This window comes from Pogonomyrmex barbatus, unplaced genomic scaffold, assembly GCF_055798465.1.
Source record: "Pogonomyrmex barbatus isolate J1 unplaced genomic scaffold, ASM5579846v1 scaffold18, whole genome shotgun sequence".
NCBI classification, from domain to species: Eukaryota; Metazoa; Arthropoda; class Insecta; order Hymenoptera; family Formicidae; genus Pogonomyrmex; species Pogonomyrmex barbatus.
Window position 1 is genome coordinate 239,745 of NW_028297114.1, and position 25,426 is coordinate 265,170.

Consider the following 25,426-nt stretch of genomic DNA (forward strand, 5'->3'; position numbering starts at 1 on the left):
CAAAATTACATTAGGGTATTACGTGACGTGGCGCTGTCTTGACATATTAGAATAAATTATTCTTACGTCACACGGCTGTTGTCGGTAAGCGGGCAGGTGGCTCCTTTGACTTTCTGACGATATATCATTAAAGTAAACGTTAAGGTTGTAGCATTAGCGTCACTTGGCTCGCCGAAAACGAGATCGAAATTTGATCTCAATCTCGTAATCGTATAACCCAAACTTTTTATCATTCTTCCACTACTCCGTCGGAATCTCGGGCAGTAATTTCTTCGTTTTCGACGCGAGATCATTTAGCGGGTAGTTGCAGTAGCTCGTTTGAAAGAATCGCTAGTGCAACGAGTTTGCGCGCGCTTTTGTTGCGCGAGGTGCAAAAAGAGATCAATCGATGATTCCATTCGGTCGAGAAAATACCGTGCACATTTTTCTAAATAAATTCTGCTTTTCTGCTGTCGAATGAGCTGCGCCTTTCATTTCAAACGCCCCCGTAGAAAATGCTGGCCGATTCCGTTTTGCTCTTGGCGACGCATGATGGAACGAGAAGGCGGAGCTCGCTGCCATGCAGTAAACTTTCGTCGCTTAGTGTCGTTTAAGACGCCGCAAATCTTCAGCAGGCTACACGTTTAAGACTCCACTGTGTTGAAGTCGAATTATAGTCCAAGAATAGACTTACTTGCTAACGTAAGTTACAGGCAGTCTTGTGGGAATATGACGATTAAACTCGGGATGCGTCGTCTCCGTACGAGAACGAGAACATTTTAATTGTATCTTTGACACGGAGTTACTTCAGCTTTAAACACACAACGGAAGTTGCATTCCGCTCGTGCATTCCGTGGCGTAGATAGATATTTTCCGTATATTTAGAACCGTGGAAAAAATGTATATCATGCTGCATTCGTATTTAAAATAATCTGTTGCAAAGTCGGCAAGTATATTCATTAATAACGTCATGCATTATTTATAATATATCCTTATTATGTAATCCGCATATTCCGTATTATACCCACTTAGACTTTTTCTTTTGAATTTTATATAACGGATAAAATATAATAATACCGCTTCCGCTAATTGCAGCACAATCACGCATAATTACAGCGAGCTTCCTCCCTACGATCTTCAAGCTCTCCTTACCGCATAGCGGTGGCTCGCCTCGTCGGGTCCCTTTAATTTCCGAATAATATATTTTAAGATTAAAACGCTATTCCAGACGTTATGGTGTTAGGTTAAGCTACGAAGGAAGCGCGCGAGCGCGATATGAACGCTTTTCATCCTCTGCGAGCCGTAATTGCGCAATATTCTGGCTTAATCTGACGTACTTAAACTAAATCCGTTCTAAGTCTGTCAAACAAACGGTTGTCCAAATATTTTTTTGTTTTAAGCGAATATTTAAGCGCCCTCGATTTCGTTTCTGTTATCTTCCGTCTCGTTCTAGCAAAAAATGCAAAATCAATTCCGACCTGTTCGAGAATGTAAAGAACAATGTTAAAATTCGCGCGAGCTATGCACAGATCACGCGATTTGACCATGCAACCGTGCAACAAAATGGTTGGACCGAATACTTGTATAATATCGTACATACGTAGCGTGCATTTTGCTCGCGTTTAATATCATGCTCGTATCACCTCGCAGAACGCAATACTCTCGCCACACTGAAAGCAGAGGTTTTCCAAAACTGCGCCGCTGGATCGCGAAATATGTGATCCACCGGCGGGAATTCGTAGCGCCTTGAGAATGTGAACATCGCAGGAATTCGGTGAATGTTTTTCACGTAATGGTGAAACTCGCATTATTTGACGTTTCCCCAAAAGTTCTAAGTAAGAATGGAATTCTGGCAATATACTTTCAGAAAAGACAAAACTAACGATAGCGGCATGCAAATAATATATATATAGATAAAATACTCCAATGATATTTTGGAATACACAAAGTGCTCTCTTCGCAAGAGATTTCATTCGACGTTATTATTTGTTGCACCAAAAATACACGCGTTTTATTAGGATGTTTCTTCAACGGAATAAAAAATTAAAAAGAAAATTTAATATATAATCAAATAAATATGATACAAAAAAAATCTTCCCAACTCCACAAGTTGCATCAATCAATCATTTTTACGCACGTTTCTCTGTTCATAAAGTTGCATCATACAATACAGCAAAAAGATAGCGATGCGCAACAAGGATAAATTTTTACCACGTGATGAATGAACTTTAATTCATCAGACTTTGCGGACTCACAGTGAAACGATGTTTGTCACGCCGTGGAATCCATTCGTGCACGTCCACGTTTCTGCAGCGTGCCGAGGAATACGTTCGCGGCAATGAAGTCTGCGGGCTATGCTCGTTATAACTGGCAGCTAAATTAAACTTTGTTTATCAGTCCATAACGATTTTCCATTTTTTATCTCTATGAACTCCGCGGGAACTCCACATTGCATTAGAAACCGTCCGTCCGTTTCATTTCGGTCCGACTGCAAATCTTTCTCGGGCTCGGGATTTGTCAAAGCTTCTTTTGCAAGTTTGTTATGCAAATTATTCCGGATGAAACGTATTCGAGTATTCGCATATAAATATCTCGTGTCGAAATCATTTGCACGACGTTTCTGTGCCAACGAGTATTTTCGGCGTCATTTCCACGAGTCCTCCGTTTAGGTAAAGCGTAGCGGAATCGACGCGGTGCAAGATTAAAAGGTGTCGTGTGCTTGGCAGCTTACCTTGTATGTAGAAAGGTTCGCCACGACGCAGGAGAGGATAGCTTCTCTTCCCACTGGGACCGTCACGTTTGTTATTGGTGCGCTGAAGCTCGGTCCCTCTGAAACAGGGCGACGTTAAATGCTAAGTGACCCATTAACAACATTTCGTTATATCGTCTAACCACGCTCGAACGCTATTAAAGCGTATAGAAGGCTAGCGCAAGATTATCGCGATCGGCAACGCTAAAATTTATCATCGACACGACTATTAGTATCCAAAAACGTAATAATTAAAACGTATAATTAAAACTTAAATTAATCTTTAATTAAATTCCCAGTGCCAAGCGAAATGAAACCCACCTGTCTCCGGCACAGTAGAAACTCGACATCGGATTCTGCGTTAGCAAACTTTCGTTGAAAAGGTGATCATATTGCTAAATTTTCTATCGCGTGATTAATTGCGATGGGATTAATTGCGATTGGCGTAATCTCAAGGAAGATAATGAAATAAATTTACATATTAAATATCAATTTACATATCAAATACAACACGTATTATTAAAAATAAATAAATTTAAATCAAGAATTTATTAAATTGTTCGCACAAAGCGATACGGCGGACGCACGGTACACGAAACGCCTCCGATACGGTACACGAAACATGAGATACAAAATCCGACACGACACCGTGAGATGGATGACTACTTGACGAAACTCGTAGAAGAACATCGAATTTCTAACAGATACCAAAGATCTCTCCTTCCGGAGAAATCTGAGAATCCGAGCGGATGACGCGTGACACCGCACACGTAGTTTAAGTAACTCATTTCCGGCGTTCCGCTGTATCGGCATGTTGCCGAGAATTTACTGACGCGAAACAGTTTGGTTTCGCGCGACACATCACACACATACACGCCACACGCGCGCGCGCGCGCGCACAAAGCAGCCTGTGTGCCGCGTGTGTGCGGGCGCGAGCAACGCTGGCACGTGTACGCTGAAATATGTCTCCGTATCCATCCCGAAATGTTCACGTTCCTCACGACAGCGCGCCACGTCGCCCCCCCTTCCCCTGGAAGTTCTGAATATCATTACGCCGGAGTTCGTCGTTGCCGAGAACATCGCTTCGTCCTGTCTGAAACGTGCTGCATCTCTTGCGTTCTGCACCGTTACCAGTTCTATCCTTTCCGTGTGGCGACGGGAATTATTTAAACAAAGCTATTTACGTCACGTATCACGGACAAGACAACTCATGCGCGCCGGTCGCGTCGGTCTCGAGGCAGAAGCGACGTGCATGAAAAAAGAAAAAAGGGGGGAAAGGCCTAACGATGTGATTTAGCCGTTTTTTGATTACGTATACTAAATGATGGAAATCAATCAGGGCAGATCATAACAACAAGGATTGGTTTGCGATGCTTTAATTCCCCGAGCAAATATTGCCACGGTACACACGTACCGCGTGAAGAAGGTGGTGTGTCGGAAGAAGGTGAGGGGTACGCGCGAGGGGAGAAACGGCGAGGAGAAATCGAGGCTGGAACACGGTGTGCGCCAACAGATAAGCACTGATCCCAATTACACGTCGGAATAGAGCTGTTCCCAAGCTGAGCGGATCATGGATTATTGACTCCATCACGATTACTCCGCGGTCGTCGACACAATTGGTAAATCGATACGCCTTCCATCGTCTGTGTTTAGCTCAGGACTGCGAAGCGAGACTGCAGGACAATTTTAGCTCGCCTTGACAATACCGCGGCATACTCATCACCCCGCGAGCACTCTGCACTCCAAAAACTCTGGAATCCTTTTTCCAGAATATTGCACAACTGCGTCCCGAACGAATATAAATAATACTGTCGCGAATGAAGATAAATTATGTCACGAGAAACGCAGATTGTTAAGATATATTTTATAAATGTTATATGCATCGATTTATCTGTTTTTTTTTTTTTTTTTTTGCACACTCATGAATTTACGCTAAAAAAAACCGATATGTATTATTACGTGAAAGAGTAACGGAACTTAAAAATATATGTTTTTAAATGCGGAAAGCAAACCTTCGCGATACTCGCAATACATCAAGAGTCAGAAACTACGGTGACTTTCTTTCCGCCCGCTAACATGCAATCTCTACCGATCGAAGTAACTCGACGCACCTGCGATCCACCGCTGTGGACTCGGGGAAATTGAATTCAGCAAGGAAAGCTAGCCCGGGTCCCGGTCGAGTGCTCGCACACACACGTGTAGTACCATCAAGAGCAGACAGTGAGAATGAAATTGCAGACCATATCATCCCTTGAATCGCTCGGAATGGTAATTACAGATCGGTAAATATCCTGTTAATAGTAGTTGAAAGCGCGACAAATGCGTGTACATATCCCTACTTCGACTACACTTTAACGAGCCGTCGATCTCTGATTATGTCTTTCAAAAATCGCTTGCGATATAGCAATGGAATACTTTATATGGGATATGTCACATCGCGCACAGTCTCGATTTATCGTCCACAAGATTTCCCGGTGATCGAGTCACCGGTATATACAGAGGGAGCGGCAAAAGGGTGCGGCAAAATTAATCAAATGCCTTGATCTGATTCTATTCAGCGACGTCGCAACGCGAAATCGTACCTATCATCGCTCTGTCACTTTTGGCGGACTGAATGGCGGAAATAGATTCGAAACAGCGCCGAGTGATCGCGCAGCCCACCGATGATTAATCGGGACGCTCCGGCGGAATAGAATTATTGTGTCGCGACAACAATAAATGATACACGCACAATCACGGCGCCCGTGTCTCTTGTTGCCGGCAGTGCCACTTCGACACTCGTTCGCCGTGCATTGTTTTATTTCCGGACGAGAGGCATGGCGAACGTGTGGCATGGCGCACTCCGCTCGATCCTACAATTCTCGTCGCAACCGGTAGATAAACGCTTTTCTCGCAGGTACAGGCCGAAACGACGCGCCAATTTGTGCTGAATCGTGATGAAAAAAAAGGGAGAGAGAGAGAGAGAGAGAGAGAGAGAGAAAAAAGGGAACCTCTTGCCCCGAACTACTTCCGCGCGCATTATTGCGCGGTCCGTTCGGTACGCGTGATCCATTCAAAAGCTTTAATCCCATCGCCACTGCTTTTCACTTAATTGCTTTTTCCATGTTACTCGCGGGAATTATTACGTTAACTTCTCCGCGTTAAACAAGAAGAGTCGGTGATGCAGAATAATCACGGCGTAAAAAGAAGTAGAGTTAATGAACTTTCGAACTATCCAAATCTCTTTCTGTGCTTATGACGTGCACTTTTGTTCGCGGACTAGTGTTCACAATGTTTCCTATCAGTGTCAGCTTTTTTTGTCGATTTGACCAGGACGCGCGTGCCCACACGAATTCGTGTCTGTCGGGCCAGCCGGTATAGCCTGAAAAAGAATCATGTCGTATAAATGTCATGGTGTATGCGATTTAATGTACCAGTGAGATAAAATTCCGACTAAAGAGAGCGTTTAGACATTTGTCGAGAGAGCGTTTGAAAAATTTATTTTTTCGTGCGGAGCGCATGCCGTTTCATAGCGATAAAGCCACGCGCGTAGCTTACAAGATAAAGCGAATGTGAATTTGACGCATCCATATTCGTCGGAGTTTTCGTAGAATCGTTACAAACCGTTGAAATAGCCAGCTTGGAAAATATTTCCTTTTAGAACGGTCAGCATTCGTCCGATGTGGAACGACATTTTTATCTGTGTGTAGAAAAAAAAATAAAAAAGATATAGAAAACGCGTTCCGAATAGGCTGATAGCGTTACCGTCAGTTCCACCATTCTATGTGCTCGGTTTCTCATTCACGTATTACTTTCAGCTGTTGAATTTGATTAATTGGAACAACATTCCGGAACGCGAGAAAGTGCAATGTAAACTGAAACGCAGAACGTAGCGAGAGCCGGCGCGAAAACAATTTTTCTAAATATCTCATGACGGTTTACTTGCACATATTGTTAAGTTCACAAAAAACAATTCCACATGATATACGTAAATGTTTTGCTTCGATCCATTTTTACGGCGAGTAAGTTGCCGAGATAAACATAGCGTTGCATTGATTACCGAGTATGCAATAGGCAAGAAATTAATATCGAATATATCAGTTCATAATGTCGTAATATTTTTACATCAGTTCATACTTAATTACATCAGTTCATATTTAAGATTTAATATTCAAATAAAAAAGAAACTTAGACAAAAATAGAAAAAATAAGAAATAATAAAAAAATTATTAGTAAATTAGTGGATAAATATTGAATATCAAAATTAAGGCTGTAATTTATAAAGTAATGGAAATTTCTAATTTCTCACTTATCTTTCTAATTTCTTATTTAATTTCTTATCGAAGATACTAGATGATTTTGATAAAAGCCTGTTAATTTAGTGATCTAATAATAAAAGCGAATAAGAGAAAGATAAATGCCTTAAATGACTTTAGAGAGTCGCTTCAAATGCTTATACCATTATAGGTACAAAGGAAAACTGTGGAAACAAAAAAAATATAGCATAAATAAATTTTTATAAAATTTTAATGAATTATATAACGCAAAAGAGATGATGATATATTTTTTGTATGCAGAACAATTAGAACTCTTAATACATAATTTTATTGTTTATACAAAAGCATTTTCTTTTTTAAAAAATATGTGCATATATCGATATGTCATATATAAATATATATCATCAAATCACATAAATATTTTTAGCATATGTAATCATTACATAATTACAGTATCAGTGTGTATAAGTGTATAATAATTATCATTTACACAATTTATAGTATATATAAATATATTCATGAATGATCCTCTTTTCCTCTCTTTCTTTCTCCCTTCCTCTCCCTTTTTCCTTCTCTTTCTTCTCTTAAGAGAAAGAAAAGGGGAGAGGAAATGAAGAAGGGAGAAGCTTTTCTTTTTCTTGATACACATTAATTGTTTCATATAACATAATTTATAGAATATAATAATGACAATTTTTTTAGCAATTTGATTTAATTTTCCTGAAAAAAAAAATTAGATCATAAGAATATTTATAATATTGGTAATAGTTAATTATAATAATGTAACATTATATAGTAATGTCGTGTATATCATTATAATTATTAAATTTGTGTAAATTTATCAAACTGTTAGTGTATGGCGATAACTTTCATGACATGTTTCTAATTAAGAGATTCATTTCGAGATTCTATATTAATTATCCTAATAAAGGATCAAGAAACACAGATAATAGACGTAACCCTAGATGTAATGAAATGTACACACATATACTATGGCGCATTATATTAACCGAGCATATGAACTAACGGTAATTTATGGATACAAATGGTATGCAACTTGAAACTACGATATAATTATTCGCACTAATTTTGCGGCAATTGCACATTTCCGAGTGAAATACCGAGCGAGTGAAAAATTTGCATCAATTACATTTTATCTTTTAACACAAAAGTAACTTAACAGCATGTTTCAATAAGTATTACGATTATAATAAGAGTACAACGTGTTCACTCCGAAACTGTTGCGTACGAAAAAGTTGGTTTTAATTAATTCGCCTTGGATGCCGCATAAAAATATTGCGTAGAGAGGCCTTTGTACCTGCGCTCTCTGGCACAAAACTGATATAAAATATGGGGCCAGCGTGTACCCAACTTATGTTTCATAAAAATATCACCCGTCGTGCTTTGTATTTGATCTCTACTTTTAAGAGTATCATAAAATTCAGCTTCAGCGAGGTAATTATTCAAAGGACTTTTACGGCAAGTACTTAACATATTTTCTAATAAATGGAGTCACGCTTTTTATCATGGATGTACTATTAAAATCGTAAGATAAATAGAGACACAGGAGAAACAGGAATAAAATAAAGTAGAATAAAACAAAAAGAGAGAACAGTTAACTATCGACTATTATATACGTCGATTTTCAAGATGTATATTAATTAATACGTACGATAAAGTAATTTTTAGATAAAATGATACAAGATAGATAATGATACACAAATGTGTATCAATTTTTATCCAGATCAAATTTTATATATTTTTCGATAAATTCAGAGTCTCAAATTTCACAAGGCTATATCAATCGCATTAAATTGTAAAATTTTTACAGCCTAATATAATTTTATATTGATAAACATTTAATTCCCGCTTTTACGCGACGCTTTACAGACACTTATCCCATTAACTCCTGATCTCTGAGCAGCCAACTCGTTCTGACGTGTATTACTACGTGGATTTTTTTAAAGAGATGAGTTAAAAATAAGCTCTAATGTAAGCAGAAGTGTTTCTTTATAAGTCGACTTACTACTAATGAACCTCTTGAGAGAAAGAAAGAGAAAGAGAGAGTCCCCAGAATTTCCAAATTGTAGGAAAAGAAAGAATACAATACGTCAGAACAAGGGAGTCGTTATGAACATCTCGTCAGTCAAATTGAGATCAATAAATATTATAATTAAATGAATAAAATTAAATTATGAAGAATATTTATACTCAATATACCTCAATATACGTCATGATATCTCGATAAAAATTCTATTAAAATATAAATAATTGTCAATCAAATGTATAAAATCAAATATATAATATATCTGATATCCATTATTCTAAAAGAAGATAATGTAAATTATATTATCGAATAAATAAATTTTTGTTATCGCGTACGGAGAAAAATATCGAGAAAAGTTAATCAACAAAAATTAACATATTCATTTTAATTTTCCTCCGAAACGCACACAATTAAACAATGCGAAAACGGCGCAATAAATTTTGATATGTGATTAATTTCAGATTATAAAACGACTATAAAGTCGTAGCATTAAACTCAAATCGTTGACTATATGACTTATAGGTTGTCAAAATGGCGTTCATATATATCTCATCGATTACCTTCAACCACGCGAGTATAATCTGACTACAAAGGAGTCAAATTTCGCAACGCTTCGCGCTAGTTACATGCATATCAGACATGCTACGCTCTGCATATCTTGATTTGACAGGTATCCGAATTAATCGACACCTAGCTAGACGATGTCCACGGTTATCCGACATACTATCAATCCACCAAGTACACGTATACCATACTGTCGACTATCCGTAAACTGCGTCATAATCGATAACTAGGGAACTTAACATTCTCTCGAGACATACATAAGAATTTTGTTATATTACTTATTTGAAAATGTATCGATTTTTTCCTAAAATTTATATATTAAAACTAATCACGATTCACAAACATGGTAAATGATGGATATCTAATTTATGCGTGAAAAAAGTCTCTTGGAATTGACACTACGTTCATTGCTTATAAATCAATCTTTTTATCACGATTATGACACACAAGTTTACTGTATTCTATATTTTCTATATTATTTCAATAATATTACACTGAAGATGATCTAAGATCGAAACGTCTGATCCAAAATTCTACAATTAAAGTTTTCAAGCATGAAAATCCTGCTTAACTTTTATGCTCCTTTCTTGCTCCAGTTTTTATCATCAAAAACCTTTATTTTGATTATTGTTTTGTTTATATATTAAACTTATGTATTTTTGGATTTAGCATTCATAAACGAGTAAATTTCCGTCGAACAGCAAGTATTATACATCGTACATGTGAAAAATCAATTTGCGTGCGAGAAAATCGCGCGAATATTAGTATTCAGCTAGCAGCATGCGCTATATGGTAGTTTATATTATATAGCTGCAGTTTATAATACGCCAGGCTGATTATATAACTCTAATATTCCGTTATTCTCGTTTACCTCAAGTAAGTACGTGCGTCACGTGGTTTCCTAAGCTGCATACGTAGCTCGTAATATTCGACTGTGCCATTTTAGAACTTGCCGAATGTGGGATACGTGCCGACTAATGATACTCCCTCGTGTGCCAGTCGAAGTGGGTTATCCGAAGTGGCTCGTTAAACCGTATTCTATTCCACTTTAAGTAGAGCCATGGCCCTTTGAGTGTCACCGGTAAATACCGCGTAAACCATTTCTGCTAATATGTTTTGTGGCAAAACGTGTTGGGAGCCATTCGCTTACCCTGCATACTCGCTTAATTAATTAGCTTTTGCGCTCCATTGTGTGTATCGTGTTACGCAGAAATCTCTGTTAGCTACATACTATCGTGAGTGGGCCATATTTGCCTTAGATATTTTACATATATACATATATACGTTACTCCTCAACTGCAAGTTATGATTGTTTGGAAAGGATTAATTTCGATATTCAAATAATTCTCCAACATACAAAGTTACCGAAATGCTATGTGCAGCCAGATTTATTATATAAATAATTCCACATTAAACGTAAGCAAAATTTAACGTTTAATTATTAAAATAATTAAGTCTTTATTTAGATATCGCACTGTTAATAAATCGCCATATCGTATTGATTTTACGACACGCTAATGAACGGTATATGTGTGATTGGATTTAAATGAAGTATTCCGCAGTGCACCGTCGATTGAAACAGATTCTCTGCAACAAATGATCAGTCCAATTTCCAACCTTCTTTTCCTCGCGAGTCGTAATTAAATGCGCGCAGAGATCGGTATCCGCATTGATGCTATTTCAGTAGTTGGTGGAAACTCGACTATTTAATGAAAAATTCCGTTACGTCGCAATATCATGCGATCTTTCAACGACAATGGGTATGTTTCGCGTATCCGGAGACGCCCCTTTAAGTTATCGAGCGAGTCTTAATGACGCTTAAACGCCATCCGTAAGAATTCCGAGGAGGAAAATTCGTTTGACTATCTAATGCAATCCGCTGCTGATCCCATTGAAGATTTGAATACGCACCGACGGTTTTCGTACTGCGTATGCCGTAGATTACCTTTAAAAGAGAACTTTGTAGCTTTTTCCACTTTAAAGGATAAAAATGTTTAAAATGGATTAAATCAGGAAACAATTTGACGATTCTTTGAATGTTCCTTGAAACTCCAATGCGTTCAGTTAGAATGTCAAATAAATACGAATAATACGTTTTACATTTTTACAAATTCAACTATTTTTAATGGTAATACGTAAATTTTCTTGTTATTTTTAACAAATTCTGACATCAAACTTACAAACAAATAGGATACAGTTTGCACTAAAAATTTAATTTTGAAAAATATAATTGAATATACAGTAAAAAACATTGCAAATTTCCAAATGTAATATTAATCTCGAAAAACATTTTGAAGGTATTTTATAGATAACAATTATCAAATTATTCAACCGCAAACTCCATCCGGAGTATTAACATGCGTGTAAATTAGGGCAGCATGTTGCATCAATAGTGACCGCTACTGCGCAACAATCCTCTAATTTGATAATTGATTTATCATGCATTATCCGTGATATAAAACTAACAAAATCGTAAATTAGCGGAGTTAATTAAACCAAACAGAGGCACAGAGCTTTTACGGTTTGTTCGAATATTTGCTGTTGGCACTAATCAAATTCGCTTCGATTGAATTCTCTGCAATTACATAAACCTCGATAAAATATTTAGAAAAATGTGTTATTCGATAGTAATAAAGCTTCTACAAAATTATTTGCAAAATAATGGATTACTTGTGGAAATATTTTGCTCATGCAGAATATACTATATTTCTTTCGGTCGAATATGAGTTAATATTGTTTATTATTAAGTTTTCTGTATGAACAATTAATAACTCTCGTAATATATTAGATTACATAGATTACAAAATTCTTTAGTGGCGCAGTGTTGATATCAATAAATCCGATTGACTAAAATCTCCATTTCGCAATTTCTGATCTTCCTGACAGATTTACGATCATGTTGATTCACGCCATAGATTTATGTTGCGCATAGTGATAAACAATAGCGTTAAAAAATATAGTGAAAACAAAACGATCCAATTTTTGTGAATTGAGAAGAAAAATTTGATAGTTAAAATATATAGTGAAAATAAAACAATCCAATTTTTATGAAACTGAGAAAAGAGATTTTATAGTTAGCTAATGTTTTAGAAGAAGCAAAATTTGTCTACTTATTACAGTTGAAGTATATCTGTCTTGTAAAAATTCATCAAATTATGTGGCATGACACTGAAAATAAGTTTTAGTCATACTTCATTATTACTTTAGAAAATCTTTTAAGAAAATCTTCAATTCGCGCGAGAAACGAACGAACGAACGAACGAACGAACTTCATCTTAATAGAACGTCCTCGGACTTATCGGCTCCGTGTAGAATTATGGCAGGAATAACAATTACAATAGTTCATTTACATATCAAGCCGAGTTGGAAATTTCGTTTGGTTGTACTCAAATTTAGTTTCAGAGGAAAACGACCCTTTCATACAATAGCAAAGTTAATCTACACTTAGCGCGATATTTATCGAAGCAAATTTTGTGGCTCCACGCTTAAATTATTTGAAACTATTATTATAGACCAAGGAAAAATAAGACTAAATGAAAATACAATGCCGTTTCTGTATAATTTAATTTCAATTTTATGTAATAAACAATTCGCGATTTTCTACAATAGTACAATAGTTTTAGCTAATTTTTATTATTCTGATTTCTGCTTATTAAAATTTAAAAGATAAATTTTCAATACAATATTAAGTATATATTATTTTTAATCAAAAAAGTTATTTTCATTTATCACGGCAAATAATTTAATAATAATTATTTTATATTGAAAATATTTTCTCTCAATATATATATATATAAAAGAACTAATAAAACTAAAAGCATACGATAAAATTTAATATAATGCTGATATTGCAGATTATTTATATATTAAATTAATAGCACATTTTTCACTTAAAATAGTACAGTAGCTTGATTTCGAAAATAAAACGTTTAGGTAATGGCATATCAAAATATCAAGTCTATTTGTCGAATAAAATTATTGCTGACAAAGCATCTCAATTGTCGCCATTCTTCAGCATGAGCAAATAAGAGGAACGCATTACGTGCGACCATGTTCGTCCATCTGCTGCGTCTTTCAACCGCTATGAAATCTACTAGATGAATTTTGAATGAAATTCACTGCCAATTTGCCTCGTATTACATTAGGAGAACTTAAAGTTTCCGATTACTAATTTCTTTTTGATAAGATATCTTTTTTTTTTAATATTATATTATTGACTTTTTAATTTTAATAATAATTATTTTATATTGAAAATATTTTCTCTCAATATATATATATATATATATATATATATATATATATATATATATATTTATATATATATATATATATATATATAAAAGAACTAATAAAACTAAAAGCATATGATAAAATTTAATATAATGCTGATATTGCAGATTATTTATATATTAAATTAATAGCATATTTTTCAGAATAACCTATTTGGGTGCGTATACACGCCCAACATATTTTTTTAATCTACCTTTTTTTAATTTAGGATTTTATTAATTTTTCTATACAAAGATATTTGTAATTACGATAATATAATAATCTTAAGAAAAATATTTTAGAGACTATCTAATTTAAAAAGAGAGAACAAAGATTTTTGAAGCAAGATTGATTTTTTGTAGTTAATTAATACTAAATATTTAACATTTCGCAAAGTAGAACCAATATTATCAATCCTATACTTTCCATCTTAGCCTTCGGACGAACTCAAGGTCATTTGGCTAAATTTTTTTGCATAATGATATTGACAATTATGTCAATCCGTAATTTCAGACGAGTAGCGTAATTGACCAGTGCGTCTTAAATCAATGTATATTTAATGTATATTTCAAAAACCATATACTACACTATAAATACACATTCTATTTATAATATTATCGTTTGCCAAATGAAAGTAATGCCTCTTTTACAAAATCCTGCAAATTAAAATTTTAATCTTTCGAAGCATCGATGTAGGTCACGTTACGCTCTATAGTCTATCATATTTTGATGACATATACGCGGCCATGTCGTGCACCCGTGCCGGATTTCGGACTCTATCGGTTTTGGTCAGCTTATCTCTTGTTAGTATACAGAGTGTACAGCGTGCATGTAATGTAATGATATTCAGTGAAGCGTACCCTTACGTTGAAATGTTTGTAAATGACACTAGTCAGATAATTTTGCTGTTCCGCTTTCAATGTAAATATGGAATGCAATCTGTTCTCGCCCTGCAACGAATCGGATGGATAATCCATTCATCCGATACGTGAACCCGTACACAGGATGGCACAGCGCGTGATGGATTTACGCGATCCTATAACAAACGTGCTAATCCGACTAATCGATGATTCGCCGTTTTCCGCTTTTGGAATAACAGACATTTTCCGCGTACGCAAATAAATCCGCATTTGGTCGTAAGCAAGTAATACGAGCCGACCGCGTAATATTAAAAATTACGTGAAATATCTGATATTAAAGCTAAGCGAGGTGGCATTAATCGTGAATTATTTCATAAATCCAGACACAAATGTAATTAGGCGTGTTATTTTCCGCTAGCTCTCTCTCTCTCTCTCTCGCTGGCGTCAACTGATTTTCTATTTTAATTATTTCTCAGTGGCATTACGTACTTTACTAAACATGTGTGTTACAAATTTTATATATATATATCGTGTTTTCCAAATATAAAATAGTTCAAACAAAACTAATATATATATAAATATAATTTTCTATAACAATACGTTTTTCGTTGTAATATATTTAAAATGACATTTTCGATTTTTACAAAGATTAATTGAAGAATAGATTTACATTGATACTTCGATAATATAAATAATACAATATAAACATATTATATCGTGTAATAACAAAAAATAAAGAAAACAATAAAGTCTGGTAGATTCGATTAAGTAAATAATTTAAACACGACAATACCTTTGTCGACATCATTATTATCATTAAAATTGATTGTTGTATTATAAACTGTATTACGATAGGAAAACATAGATAAATCTTTTTCTTAAAAAAAATATAATAATATAATTTAATCATATAATTTATGAAATTGAAGCGTTAATGCTAGATTGCACGCCCTATTAATCTTTGGGAGGTGTTGATTAAAGGACCAGAAATGCAACTGCAAGAGTCAAAGCTTGAACTAAATGCACATCAAAGATACCAATACACGTTTATGTACAGAAAATCTCTTTTGGCATTTGCCAGACGGCAGGTAAATAGTGAGACAAAATTAAAGTAAATCCACCATATAACGCTGAATATTGCGTAATATTCTCACAGAATTTCATTTAAATTTTGTCCTTTAAATGAATTATATATTTTAAAATATAAAAGATGTGAACATACATTATTTTGATTTCAATTCATTATTTGAATAAAATAATAAAAAAGTATTCATGTATTAAAAAGAATTTTTTAATAAATAGAAGTAGCGTTATTTGATATTAGCAATTTTATCTCGAACGTGAGAGAATGCATTTATCTATCAATAGATTACTTGGCAGTAACGAGATTGAGAATTTCTTTATCAAAGGAATGCAATTTTTCCGTCCTTACGTCTCACTGAATTCACTTTCTAACTGAGTAAAAGAATCTTGATGTCCAATCAAGCGAACTTCCAGCCAGAGCGCGGCTTTAAATGCTCTGCGTTATATTTTTATTTAAATCATTTCATCTTTTATCATCGGTAGGAAGAAATGCTGCGAAGTCGTCATAAATTACAACTTATAGAAATTAGTAATATTTTACGCCTCGTTCGTGTGAAATTTTTATCGTATCAGTTCAGCCTACAGTAAAATGTTATAGCTTGTTAATCGATGCGCTTCGTAGCCTTAACGAGTAGAAAAACATAGAGAAATATCATTTACAGGAAACGATCGTAAAATGATCGTTCTGAACTTAACGAACGATTCATCGAGGAGCCTGGAAGTTAAGGGTGCTCTCCGCAGACGCAGACGCAGTTTTTCTTTCCATTCGAGTAAGAAAGCGGTATTCATTGAGTGTATGCCACGCTCGAGCGACGCGCGTCTTTCAGCGACCACTTTTCTTCTCGGGCGCAGCCGAGAGATGGAAAGTACACCCCCCCCCCCCACACACACACACACCACACACACACACACACACACACACACACACACACACACACACACACACACACCACACACAATTACACACACACACACACCACACACACACAATCACACACACCACACACACACACACACACCACACACACACCACACACACACACACACACCACACACACACACACACACACACACACACACACCACACACCACACACACCACACACACCACACACACCACACACACACACACACACACACCACACACACACACACACCACACACACACCACACACACACACACACCACATCACACACACACACACACACACACACACACCACACACACCACACACACACACACCACACACACACACACACACACACCACACACACACACACACACACCACACACACACACACACACACCACACCACACCACACACACCACACACACCACACACACCACATCACACACACACACACACACACACACACACACACACACACACACACACACACCACACACACACCACACACACACACACACACACACACACACACACACACACACACACACACACACCGTGCACAGCGCGGATCGATGAACCGGCCTCGAGCGTGAGATGATCTATCTTCCCCGCGGCACTAAATTGCATCTGCGTAGTTTCATACGGACGTGAGTATTTATCAGAGATTCGGATTCTTCAAGGCACGATTCCTTTTTATTATACTTATACTCCCGGAAACGGAAGTATACGCTCGGAGAATTCAACAAGAGCCCGCGCCCGGGCTAACTTCTCTATCGGATTCGTTTGATCCGGCTGAATTTACAAACATTTCTCGTCCGCCCTTTTTTACGTCGAGTTAATATCGATCTTGAAAAAAACTCCGCCGAGATCCCATCACGCAAATTTAATAGCCAAGTTTTCTAGCCGGCCGAGTAATCCGCGCGCGCGTGCGATGTTATTTTCGAGTCCTATCATATCTTACATGACCAGATAAACTAGAGAGATAGGCGAAACCGTCATGAAAGTAAACCGTCTGAATTCGTAGACCGGACCTGATCAAACCGGCGGAAATCAACATGCTTCCCACCAACGGCCATTTCCCGCATCCCGCCTGATCTCGCTTCAGATCGCGTTCTATATCCTCGAGATCGTCCTAGGAATGTTATTACCGGTCGTAATCCACAACGCGAGGAATATCAGACCGGGGCCAACAGCCCACTAAAGCCTCCTTTAACCATCGTCCTCAGGAGACCGCTGTTACTTTTCCTTCTCTATCCGCTTCTCTATCCGGTATATAGTAGTAAGCGAGGCACTATACCGCACCCATATTGCAATTATATACGGTATTCCCTTATTTCTGTTAAAAGCGCCTTTCCGCTCCGTTAATAATGTTTTATAATGCGGAAAATTTCCGCGGAGATTATGGAAAGCCACCGTGTGACTTTCCCAAATTTAGAATTTGTCCGTGAGTATGGCATTCTTGCCGAGTCAGTTTATATTGCTCTCTCTTTTTTTTTTTTTTTTTTTTCAAACGCGCTTGTTTAGAGTCTCCAAATATTTGAGTCGCGCGCCGATTGAATATTCACAGACGCAAAGACGGATATGCAAGGCGGAACGACATGGATTGTGAGGCGGCGCGATGTAGGTACGGCCCCCATGAGTGCCTTTACACTGGCGAGCAATAAATCTGCCTTTAGATTCCTGTCGAAACGCCAGACAATTTGTCGTGTGTCACTGCCTTACAGTAGCAAGCCACTTTTCCTTGCGTAACGCCCCTCTATTCTTGATGCTTCGCCCTGTAAATCTTGCGCCAAGCAGAACGGGAGACGCTCGGTTTTATACCCGGTAATGGCAGCTAGAGAATCATGCGATTTTCAAAGGCACTCCCCTGGCCTATTCTTGACAAGGATTAATTAGGAATTATACGGTTAATAAAAGACAAATCTTTTTGCGGAAACGAAATATTCCGATATTTTATAAAACGCTGAAACTTTAATAATCCATTATCTCGTTAATTTTCTCGTTAATAATCTTTATAATAGATTGTGTTAACATTGGTACTTTTCCTCAACTATGAACGTTTCGACGAAGTCGAAGTTTTAAAGCAAACTCGATTGATTTTCATATTTCCTCGTCATGTTTTAATTGTTACAATAAACTGTCGTTATAATCTCCCAGAAAGCTTTTATAACTCACATTTATAATATAAAATAATTTATAATATAATATAAAAATTATATATTATTTCCTAAACATTTAAAGATTCTCTGTATAAATATAGAACTTAATTAAATGATTTAATTAAATGATTTTTATGAATCAATTAATTTTCACATAAATGTACGCAATAAAAAACACATAAAACACATAAAACACAAATTATTTTTCCAAAAATAAAACATGGCACGAGATGTCGTCTCAAGCCCGACAAATTACTGGATGCACTTTTCAATCTGCGGAAGTGCAGCACCTCGATCCAGTCTACCTTCTTGATATAACCAAAGAGATAGAACAGAGGAAGGCTCAAACAACTAAGGAAAAATCTATATCTCGTACCTAAAAGCTCGCAATGGAAACGCTGTGCGCTTTTTCTAAACTATAAGATATGATAAAAATGGTTTCGTGTGTGCGTTGAAAATGGGTTGTTCGTCTTTAAAGGCAAAAGAAAACTGATGGATATATCTGATTGTATATATTCAACAAATAAAAAGGAACATTATTTTTAAAGGATACTAACGATGAAAAATTTATAAAAATTTAATTATCAAAGATGTTTCATATATAAAATGCAAATAAAATACATAATATATAAATTAAAAATATAAAAATTATTCTATCTAGTTGTTTCATAATTTATAAATTATTATACTTTTTTCTCATAATGTCCAACTAATTTTAACATAAAAATATTAAAATATTAAAATGTCAACAGTTAAAATTTATACAGAGAAAATTTCAAAATAGACAAGGAACGCTTCACACGATGGCGAAGTCCATAGAGAAAATTCAGAAATTCAAGGAAAATTCATTCACATGAAACATCAAAGTCTATATTGCAGAAAGTAGAAATCGACAAAAATACATTACCGCAGAATATTGGAAGTCTGCGACTCGATAGATCGATACCTTTGAATATTAAAATAGATAAGGTGGTATAATCGACATTCCACAAGCATCGATCGCGAAAGTATTTTAAATAAATGTAATCGATAAATGGATAAAGTTAATTTCATCAAATATAATTGCATCCTTTCTTGCGAAGTTTATTAGAGTATGCCAGCCAATCAGGCAACAGTTACTCCGGCTACTCCGCTTTCTGAATATAATATTGCACTTTACAAAAGAAACACACATGACTGTCCTACAATTTGAGGAAAGAAAGAAATGGGGAACCGCTCGCGTCCCGATATTTCTTCGGTACGGTCCCGACCGGTGTCGAAAGCAACGTATCGATTTGACGAGCATATTACAGCGTGCGACGCCGAGTAGCAGTGTCGACACAGCGAATACGGGCGGTAAGAGGGCAGGAGTTCCATGGGAAAGGGCGGTCGGGCGCGAGAAGCAACGCCAGCAAACAGGTGTCATAAAGCGAGGACGTGTGTTCGGACGGAGAGGAGGTGGCCCAGGTCAAAGCCGAGACGTGACATGGCCTTACGTTTCTCCGCTGCGGCCCGACGATCTCTGCGCGCACCGAGTCCCCCCTCCCCCCCCCCCCTCCCCCCGCCCCCGGTCCCTAACCGTGTGCAGTGTCGCCAATGCAACATTCCCGCCGGCGATATTGCAGTAGGAGATCTTATCCCGCTGATCAGTTCTGCAGGTGCAAGGCAGAAATCGCGCCGGTAGGTATCTTGATCTACGGCGTATCGATATCGACTTGATAAAAATTCCATTTCTGCCCAACCCGTTTCACTTCGCGGAACGACGTTTAAAAAATATTAAATCAGCGCTTCCCCGCGGAAATACGCGACAGAAATTCCAATATGAGCTTTAGACGGCAGCTACTACTTTCACTGTCTAGATAAAGATTATTTTGAACAAAAAGACAGTAATTATCAAATTTCTATGAGAAAATATCATTATTATATATCTGTATCAAATTTCACAAAGAGATTCGATATGAAATAGTATAATTTTATATAATAAGAAAATCGTATGAATCTGATCAAATGAAATTTAATTTAAAAGGATTATTTATGCTTGATAACTTACGTGTCTCGAGCAGACACCTGGCGCCTGATACTACTGATACTCAAGTTCGAGCTCTTATCCAGCTGATCTGTACTGCTGTAAAATGCAAATCACGATAGAAATTCCTTATCTCGCGGTTCCGCCCGCTGGTGTAGCCAAGTAAGGCAGAGACTTCGAGCCAGTTTAATTTATCGTCTCTCGATAGTTAGCTATTTTCAATCTTCGCAACCTCGTTTTATCCTCGCCTTAAAGATCCATTTAATGAAAAATAGCTGTTGGCTAATTTGAAATTGAAATACGTCTCAATAAACCTGTTCAAATAAAAGTGACGATTTCCAATTTTTTCAAGAACGTACGTATTATACGAATTTGAGAAATAAAATAATATCTTTTGTGATTTTCTTTTATCGAGAATAGTTCACTGTGAAATTTTGCACGACTTTGCGACTTAGACAATCCTGCATAAAATGAAAAGAAACGATTTATGACGTATTATACTCATAAGATACTCATAAATACATCAATTCTATTAATGATTATTAATTAATTAAATAAAATAATTGCTACGCGTGTGCAACGTGCACAATATGACAGTTCAGATACAAAGCTAAATAATATTTTGCTTGCACTGCGAACGGGAAGCGTAATGGCTGATAATGTTATCTCCCTTCATGGGACATAGAGAAATTCGCTCTAGTTAAGGACGTAATCGGTGAAATGGATCAAATGCCATTGATAATAGCCGTAACATTCATCAAACGACTAAAAGGCATCACATCAATTAACCTTTGTTCGATTACGTGCCGGATTCCCTTGCATTACGGCTGAAAGAGCGATGGTATCTAGCATAGATCGAAATATATGTATGAACATAATCTACAAATAATATACGTGACATCGCTATTCTTTCGACAAATTATAATTTTAAATAATTTTATCCTAGAATTAATTTAAAATACTGTTTTAAAATCGACAAATTAAACATATTTTTAAAAAAATATGTATTAAAATCATTATTATATTTACGCTTTTAGCGCGAAATGATTTTTAATTAACATACAATTGATTTTATAAATAATTAAAAAGAATATATAAAAAGCAGAATTTTATAAATCATTATAAATCATTATAATCAAACTATTCAACTATTCTGAGCACAAGGATTAATTAGTCCCTGTTCAATTATATTGCAGCCCTCGTTTGTCGAATACAGGATCCAAGTTGAATGTCTCGCAGCTGAATGCACAAAGCCTAACAAAAGATTCCATTGTAACGGGAATTGCAGATAAAAAATAAATTCTTTTAATTAAATTTCCGTATTTGGTATCGTGAATTGTGAAGACGATCCCCGCCGAGTTTAGATGGGAATACTGAATAATAACTGTTAACAAGTTATCTTGCATACGGGCAAAATTTTACCGAGCGAACGATAAAAGTACGACTGTAAGGAAAACAAAATTACTCGAAATCTACAGTGTTGGCGGTAAACTACATCGTGGACTTTATTGATATCCCTTTGCTGATGGAATTCGTTAACGAAGTACCATCGGTGCATGATTCAAAAGACTGGTCGAACGAGTAGCAGCCGCACGAGTTAACCGCCAGCCAATTACTTTATAGAGATCCCTCGCCCGGACGATTCACCGTATAGATGCAGTACAGGACGCATTGAAGTCGCACCGATGCACAAAGTGCATGAAGAGTCCCCCCGCGCGACATCGAGCGGCGCTCAAAGGCAGTGAATACGAGGGCCTCAGAAATTCTACCGAAATGATTCCCCTGTAATCTTCGAACTCTCCCGAAGTCTGAAACTAACATTAAGCCCGATATTACGAGTGATATTACATCCGCGAAATTAAGGAAGCGCCGATCGGCAGCCACGTCGCGCGCTACTCGTCAGGATCTCGTAGGGTAGCCAGGTGCACGGTAAACGCGCGGAAAGTCTCGTCTTAGGTATATCTTGCGAGTTGCACACTTGCGAGGAAATGTATATATATATATATATATGTGTGTGTATATAGAAGGAGAGCAACCAGTCCGGTTGATACCGAAGTTTGAACACTCCAGTGGGGAAATTCCACGAGTGATTTCGAGATCTTCCATTCCAATTGTATTTTCGACATTGTACTTCTTAAAAAAGATAGAACGACCGTGTTTTAAAAAGTATCGCAGTTTTTTATGAGAATTTCATATCGATCATATCGTTGAAGCATGTCGCTCGTATCCCATCGATCCCAAAGAGGAATCTTCGAAACTACAATTCCTGGTCACGAATCACAACCTCGACACGGCTCGTCGATACTATTACGGAAACGCTCTCGACATTATACACGGTTGAACACGTCTCACCCACCCTCCGCCCCTCCCCCCCATCTTTAGAGTCAGCGGAGCTCGCAGCTAGGGCTGTCTCCATGCCCGAATAGCTCGGTGCTCGGAGAGACGGATCAAGCGACGTCGTATGTACCTACGCCTTCGATATTACACCCCGTAGGTTGAAGCTACGAGGAGCCGAGGAGCGCGACTCCAAACCGGAAGGAATGAGACGTACGCGTAAGTATCCGGGCTTTGGTCGGGCTGCCATCGACCAGAAGCAGCAATCCGTCGTTATTTGCCGGAAGGATTCGTGAAAGCTGCGAAATATATTGACTCGAGCAGGAGGTCTTCCTGCGAAGTTCATTCAGCAAATATTCGACGCTACGCGCCATTATTTAAATTCCTCCTGCACTTGTCGCGGCTGTGTTTGCGGTTGCCGCGATATTAAAATTGAGCTCTCTACCCTTAAATTCCTCGCGCAAAGTTTTCGCGAGAAATCGATACTACTCTTTCCAGCCATAAATTCATTCATCATTTCAAGTTTTTCCCTTCACGAGGCAAAAAATGAAAAGCTTTATATTTTATTTTTGACAAGAGGGATGATGTAGATTCATTTTTATTCATTATTATCATTCTATTTGAGAACGTGCTGAGCTGTACAAATAAACGCGAGCATTAAATACGACGTCGGCTACTTTTCTCCCGTTTCAGAATTCCTCGCCTCCATCAACAAATCGTACGGTAGAAATTACGAGCGCTTAGACAGCACGATACCAATCATAACTCGAAAGTCATAAAAGGAGCTTCCTTCCCTCTGTCCTCGTTAACCTCAACGTTATTCCCGAAGGCGTGAGATATTAGTAACAAAATGCAAGCCCGCGCCTTTCCAGATGTCTTATTAAAGGAAACGAATGTACCAATGTTCGGGGAACCACGCGGAATCCGCTGAAAGAGCCAGTTCAGCAGCGTGGTCCCGCGGGTATGAATCATTTCCGGCCAAACCGGAGGTCACGCCGGGACATAGCTCTTCTCAATCTCTCTCGCCTCCGCCCTACGTCCAGTCTTTACCTTAGCGCCCATTTCTCTATTCCGGTTATCGTAGTACCGTGGGAGTGGCTCTCGCGCCCAAGTTTTAACGAGGAAAACACCAATCTGCTTCGGCGAATATATGGACCGTTACATATTATGTATCCTCTCGACTGTATCCACGTAGGATCCGACCGCGCATTTAGTAAGTCGTAAAGCGTACTGATAGCGAGCGAGAGATTTCGCCGGTCAGTCCGCAAATTTCGCCATTCCGTGGAAATTGCACGTCGGCAATTTTTGTCGTACGTTCTAACCGGTAGATGATCATAAAAATTAATTTCTCGAGATATTTTGGGGTGAAATAAGCATTCACGAAGCAATTTCTTTCTATCACATTTTTGTTATTTTCCGATAAATGAAATATGTATGTTTCAACAAATACATACTGCATCTCACACACACACACACACACACACACACACACACACACACACACACACACACACACACACACACACACACACACACACACACACACAGTGATAGTATTATGCAATATTATCTATTCACGCTTTTTTGATTTATCGCAGAAGAGTTAAAAACTTCTTAAGAAATTCTTGAGAGAGAGAGCTGCGTTTATAATAAGTAATCAGCCAAAGTAAACTTATTAATCTGGCAAGGAAAGTTAAGGTGCTAATTAGATTTTGCAGACCTTCTTTACCTTTAATATTTTACATTTTTTTCATCTTTACGACGGGTGAAATAGTTTGCAACTAGAATATTACTTTGCGGGAAAAATGTCTCTTTTATTTTAAATAAAACAAGATAGATGTTTCTTTTTTAAAATCAAATAACTGAATACACAAAAAGCAGCAATACTCTCCTAAACGAGAAATAGATTTTAAAAAAATCAATTTCGTGGATCGTGAACATCGACATCCATTACATATCTGGAAACGCAATGCAAACCTCCACCAAATAACGCATTTACATTCTATTATTTTTTTATCAAAATATACAACATGTAATGCAACGCACGTAATAATTTAAACAACGAAGATTGTTATTTATTCAACATTTTTTTTTCAATTTATCATAGAAATCTTATATTATTTAAAAAAACATTATATTATATATTTAAAAAAGTTCATTTTTGTATCTTCTTTTTCAAACAGAATTGTATTCACATCTTCTACGTTCACG

General features: G+C 37.0%; 1 protein-coding gene and 1 long non-coding RNA gene across 2 annotated transcripts in view; one reads left to right on the top strand and one right to left on the bottom strand.

Moving 5' to 3' along the window:
* Nucleotides 1–25,426, bottom strand: part of LOC105428790 (neurotrimin) — a 141,871-nt gene that overhangs the window by 40,461 nt on the left and 75,984 nt on the right. The window contains exon 2 of the mRNA XM_089074994.1: nt 2,711–2,808. Coding sequence (XP_088931120.1) covers nt 2,711–2,808 — 98 coding nt within the window. The remainder of the gene's footprint in view (nt 1–2,710; nt 2,809–25,426) is intronic.
* Nucleotides 4,996–25,426, top strand: part of LOC148936968 (uncharacterized) — a 112,565-nt gene continuing 92,134 nt past the window's right edge. The window contains exon 1 of the long non-coding RNA XR_016138812.1: nt 4,996–5,010. This is a non-coding gene — a long non-coding RNA (uncharacterized LOC148936968). The remainder of the gene's footprint in view (nt 5,011–25,426) is intronic.